The sequence below is a fragment of the Sycon ciliatum genome, chromosome 8 (assembly GCF_964019385.1).
Source record: "Sycon ciliatum chromosome 8, ocSycCili1.1, whole genome shotgun sequence".
Lineage (NCBI taxonomy): Eukaryota > Metazoa > Porifera > Calcarea > Leucosolenida > Sycettidae > Sycon > Sycon ciliatum.
The window spans coordinates 13,751,157-13,757,156 of NC_088650.1; the positions used below are offsets into that span (position 1 = coordinate 13,751,157).

Genomic DNA, 6,000 nt, shown 5'->3' on the forward strand with positions numbered 1-6,000 from the left:
GGCGCAGTCACCCAGTTTCGGTGGAAGTGCGCGAGTTCGATTGGGATTCAAGTAGGAAGGGAGCGTCTCAGCTTCCTCGGACCACGACCATTCGACTCAGCACCCCGAAGACTACAACTTGTGAAATTTTAATTTTTGCCTTAACTTCCCCTTTAATTGCCCGCCCACTCTCCATTCCTTTTAACCTATCCCTCTTCTCTGCAACATTCCCGTCATTATGGAAGTCAGCCACTGTCATTCCAGTGTACAAGAATAAAGGCGACAAGAACAACCCGTCTAATTATCGACCAATGTCCCTCCTGTCCTGTGTCTCCAAAAGGCTAGAGAGGAAAGTGTACAACCGCTTATATGACCATCTCTCTCCTCTTCTTCACCCCTCACAATCTGGCTTCCGTCTTAAAGGGGAAGTATACCCTAAAATCAAATTTTCACCAGTTGTAGTCTTCTGGGTGCTGAGTCGAATGGTCTTGGTCCGAGGAAGCTGCGACGCTCCCTTCCTACTTGAATCCCAATCGAACTCGCGCTCTTCCACCGAAACTGGGTGACTGCGCCCTACTAGATGGGGATTTGTATGCAAAATGTCACTAAAAGCGCCATTTCGTTCTTATAAAAGCACGGATGACCGCGATTGGCCCATATGTTGTAGTCTTTTGGACGCTGAGTCGACTGGTTTTGGTCCGAAAAGGCTGCGATGCAGCGTTCCTCCTTTATTCCCAATCGAACATGGTTGAACAAGCGGTCACGTGCTCCTGGGTGCCCAAATCACCTGGTCACCGCGCCAGCAGGCGACAACTTTCACACCAAGGTTCAACTCGAGTTCAACTCGAGTGACAGGACTGCACCCAAAAAAGGTCAAACAGGCTAGTAAGTTGTACCCTGCAGGCACGGTGACCAGCTGACTGGTGTACGCAGGAGCACGTGACCGCTTGTTCAACCATGTTCGATTGGGAATAAAGGAGGAACGCTGCATCGCAGCCTTTTCGGACCAAAACCAGTCGACTCAGCGTCCAAAAGACTACAACATATGGGCCAATCGCGGTCATCCGTGCTTTTATAAGAACAAAATGGCGCTTTTAGTGACATTTTGCATACAAATCCCCATCTAGTAGGGCGCAGTCACCCAGTTTCGGTGGAAGTGCGCGAGTTCGATTGGGATTCAAGTAGGAAGGGAGCGTCTCAGCTTCCTCGGACCAAGACCATTCGACTCAGCACCCCGAAGACTACAACTGGTGAAAATTTGATTTTAGGGTATACTTCCCCTTTAAGGACAACGCATCCCTGCAATTGTCCCACATAATCCAAGACCTCTGCTCTCTAAAAGACCAGCGGCAGGTCTCCTGCATCTGTTTCTTTGACCTCTCCAAGGCCTTTGACACCATGTGGCACAAGGGCCTCATCGCCAAACTTCGTGCTCACGGTGTCTCCGGCTCCCTACTCGCCTGGATAACTAGTTATCTCTCCGATCGAACTCAGCGCATCACAGTTAATGGAACTTGCATCGATGCATCATTGTTGCCTTGTTCGTCTTATTAAGGGCACCGCTTTGCGTTGCTAAAGACCAAGGGAGAGATCCAAGAGGATACCTGAGGACTTCTCGTAGATCCATCTGACGTGTCTGCGCAATGAGGGCGATGCGGCTGAATACCGAATGATCAGCTTGGAGGACTTGCAAGTCAGCCGCTTTCTTTGTAGCTTTTCCGCTCGATTTCTTCTTCTCAATGGTGAAGGTTGACAGACTCAACTTCTTGGCGGGATTACGAAAGAACTTGAGTGGTGGATTGGAGGTCAGACGCTCATGAAGAAACAGCCTGAATGACTCCTCGCCAATAGCCATCGCACTCAGCAGATCTTTAGCAGCTTTATCGGAGGCTTCGACACACGATGAAATGCTTATCAGGCTTGAGTATGTACCATCATCCACAACAAATGGATTCACCAAGGCCGAGACTGCCGAGCAAACAGCTAAGACACTGCTCTCATCAGCCTTCATCCTCGGACTTTGGCACTCTTTGTGTAAGTGGTTCACAAGCTCGGCATTTAAGTCCAAGCTACAGTGCTCCATGCATGTACCTGCTATCGCCGCTTGGTCATGGGCCGTGAGTACCCATCGTTGCACAGCTGAGGGACTACCTTAGCCACTTTCTCCTACATTGTGAGGGATGTGATCCAGGCTGTGTGTTGACAGATTTGTGGATGGAAGGCAAAACTTGTGGGACAGATTCCGCCTTCATAACCATGGAAGAGTTCACCGTTGATCCCTGCACTTTGATTCACTGACATTACGCCCAGGAAAGGGTGAAAAGACACACCTTGTGAAAAGGTTTGGGATCGTGCGCTGCCGCCCGTATTACCCGCTTGCATTGACAGTGGGGTGGTCAGATGTTCGTTCGCCGACATAGCAATACGTTGTCGAGAGTGACTCCTCCAGTGCCGCGCCCGTTTGTCACTCCGTGCGAAAGACTTCTCACATTCACCACAGGGGTAGGGTTTCTCGCCCGTATGAGAACGCTTGTGGGTTACTAGGTTGTCTTTTCGGGTGCAACTAAACGGGCACGACTCACAATGGTGTATCCGTTCTGCATGTACTCCTCGGACATGACGCTTTAGCTCATCCGCACTCTGAAATATGGCATCGCAGTGTTTGTCGAAACATTCATAAGAACCGGTCGTCTGTGTTGCTGACAGTGGCTCTCGCTGATCCCTGCCTGGAGAATGTCCGCCTCCAAGATTCTGGAAATTTGAAGCCGATGCTGGTAGTTGCGTAGATTGCTGAGAGAACGATAATTCAGCACCGGGCGGTAGCCAATGAAGGTTCCCCAAGATAGAACTGTGCCCAGATGTCGCCATCATCCACGGACGTCTCACTACAGCTTGAATTGTAGGTATTCTAATGCAAGAAGAAATGAAATCCCAACTTTCCTCATCCGAAAGTAAACTGGAAATGAAGATATTGAGCCCACTTTGGCTTTTTATATCAATCGAGGGATAACACGGATGGCACAGAGATCGCGCACAGCTCGAAATGATTACGTGCGGGAGGCTATCGAGTAGGGTCCAGCGGATAATGGCGGCATTATATTCGGCACTACGAGACTTAGAGTATCCGAGCACCAGAGCATTATGGAGCATTAGATTGGAACAAAAGGAGCATTATGTAAGGTTTGAGTGGCATTACGAGCTGCACAGTGGATAATATCGGGAAATCGCTGATTTTTCGCAACAATCGGCTACATGTATGTGTTTTTGTAAAGTATGTGTGTGTAGTCAGTTGAGTCATTCTTCTACATTGTGTGTATATTCATTATGTGTCTATCTGTCTGTATGTGTATGTGTGCGTGCATGCGTATTTATACCCCCCACATGCAACAGGTACATGAAGAGTTATGATGAGACCAAACCATCCACCTATCTCCAGTATTTAGATGCCAATAATCTTTATGGCTGGGCGATGTCACAGCATCTACCAGTATCGCACTTTGAGTGGTGCCCACCGACACGCGAGCTCCTGGATAGCATCCTCACTCAAGCGGACGATGCCTCGCTAGGCTACATGATTGAATGCGATCTCACCGTACCAGATCACTTGCACGACCTGCTCAACGACTACCCACCAGCACCGGAGAAGATGACCATCAGCGAGGAGATGCTCTCCCCATACCAACGCGACCTGATGAAGAGTATGTCGATCACCGGACTATCCTCACCTAAACTGGTCCCTCATCTCATGCGCAAGCAACGGTATGTGCTCCACTATCGCAACCTACAGCTTTATTCCAAACTTGGACTAACCATCGACTGTGTACACCGTGTACTACGCTTCAAGCAGGAAGCTTGGATGAAGCCGTACATCGAGCTAAACACAGAGCTTCGCAAACAAGCTGCCAACGACTTTGAAAGAGACTATTTCAAGCTGATGAACAATGCCGTATTTGGCAAAACTATGGAGAATGTGCGAAGGAGAGTGAACATCCGCTTGCTGCGAGCAGACGATGATGAGGACAGGATCCTCACAGCCGTAGCCAAGCCGACGTATGTTAGACACGTCATGTTTGACAATGACCTCGTCGGCGTTGAAAACAGAAAAATCCGCGTCTCCCTCAACAAGCCCGTGTACATCGGAATGAGTGTACTAGATCTCAGCAAGGAGTTGATGTATCGCTACTACTATTTCAATCACAAGTCTCACTATGCCGAGCGTGTGCGACTGCTGTACACCGATACGGATTCCCTCATCCTCCAGTTGGAAACGGATGACTTGTACGCGGACATGATGAGCGACTTGGATGCGTACGACACCAGCAACTACCCCACAGATCACCCGCTATACAGCCAGGTGAATAAGAAGAAAGTAGGTAAATTTAAAGACGAGCTAGGCGGAAAAATGATGAGTGAATTCGTAGCTTTACGCTCCAAGATTTACTCATACAACGGTGAGGAAAGCGGACAGCGGGCCAAGGGCGTCAAAAGAAGCGTGACGAAGAAGTTCACCATCCGCGACTACGAGCGTTGTCTAACAGAAAGACGCACCTCTGCTCACCCTATGACTGCGCTGAGAAGCCACGATCATCGCATCTTCACCGAAACAGTTACGAAGACCTCACTCTCGCCATTCGACAGTAAAAGATACATTCAGCCCGATGGTGTATCCACGCTGGCATACGGTCATCGCCGCATTGAACCCTCGCACGCGTTACAGTAAACAATGAACTGAGCATTGAGATTTTGACTTGATTTTCATACAGCTATAGCCATACATATTGAGATAGTGATGATGATGCAATGAATCTCCATGTTAGAATATCCAATGAATTATTTGTTAGAATAATCAGCAAGTAGTTTTCTTTAGAGTTTTTCCCATTGATTGGTGCTGATCCATGTGTTGAACTTATCCGGATAGCCTTTCCACTTGACATTCTTTTCAGCGTGCGTCCAAAACTGTCAAACACGAGCACGCGATCTCGCTCTCGGCATACTGTCAACCAGTGGTGTCCACCCTGAGGTGGGTCATACACGGGTATAACGTTGTCTGTGTTGACAATGCAAAACTCTCCATCCTGGAGAGCGTGAGGGAGAAGATCGTAGCTGGACACTCCTCGAAAACCACTCACATGTCGCAGGCAATCCTCGATGTGCACATTGCTCAGCGGTACATCCATTCCACGAGGTTGGGTGTGCTCCTATTATTGCTATTACAAGGAATTTCCTTTGAGTATATTGGAGACTTTAGCCAGGGAGCGGCTACTGTTTTTCAAGACTGAGATCACAAAATCTGTATCGTTAGTGAACACCTTGTGCAGACCATGCATGAAGTGGTCCGGATTCATAAGCTGTGCTTCCAGTGTGGCGGCATATGTCTGCCACATTTCTTCCAATCCTTTGAACTTGTGACCTGCCGATCCAGGGGTTGCGAGAGATAGTTGAATGATAGTCTGCAGCTTGGGTTGGAAGCTGGAGAAGCCGGGCATGAGTGTAGAGAGTCCGATATCACGCAGGGCAATCCTCTCGAAAGGATACTTTGACAAATAGATGCGATTCGTTTCATTCACCAGCGTCATGTAATCTCTCCTGATCACGGCCTCCACACGTTGTCGTGCAGACTCCAAAGCACCTGCAAACGTGGCTGGGTTGTCTTGGAAAAGCTGTTGCAGTTGCGCACGAGCGGTGAAGTAGCTGCTTTTCACAAACACCATGGGAATGTTTCGCCGTGCTAGTTCATCTGAGAGACTCTGTAGAAGGATGCGATCAAAGTCGGAGTCCTTGGTGATGCTTAACGAGAGAGTAGAGGTGGGCATCTTCTTCTTCAACCTCACATCGGCGATGGACTCTCGAACCGCCCCAGTGCTTGCATCGTAGTTGAGAAGATCAGACGCAATCACATTCAGAACGGAATCATAGCTGATGAGGTCGGGGTTGTTCTTGAAGTGACGCTCATACAGGCTCTTGATGTGTGGGTGCTTTTGAAGCTCCCCGCGTGATAGTCTAACCAACGTGTGATCCGGT

At 48.9% G+C, this 6,000-nt stretch overlaps 1 protein-coding gene across 4 annotated transcripts in view; it reads left to right on the forward strand.

The window, feature by feature from the left end:
* The window catches only part of LOC135823747 (uncharacterized), a 47,860-nt gene extending 42,931 nt beyond the window's left edge, over positions 1 to 4,929 (forward strand). For 3 of the 4 annotated variants that reach the window (XM_065336587.1, XM_065336590.1, XM_065336588.1), the window contains one exon: positions 3,370 to 4,929. In XM_065336587.1, coding sequence (XP_065192659.1) covers positions 3,370 to 4,699 — 1,330 coding nt within the window. In that variant the 3' untranslated portion in view covers positions 4,700 to 4,929. The remainder of the gene's footprint in view (positions 1 to 3,369) is intronic. The other variant, XM_065336589.1, reaches the window with a different exon arrangement.
* Positions 4,930 to 6,000: the final 1,071 nt, after the last annotated feature.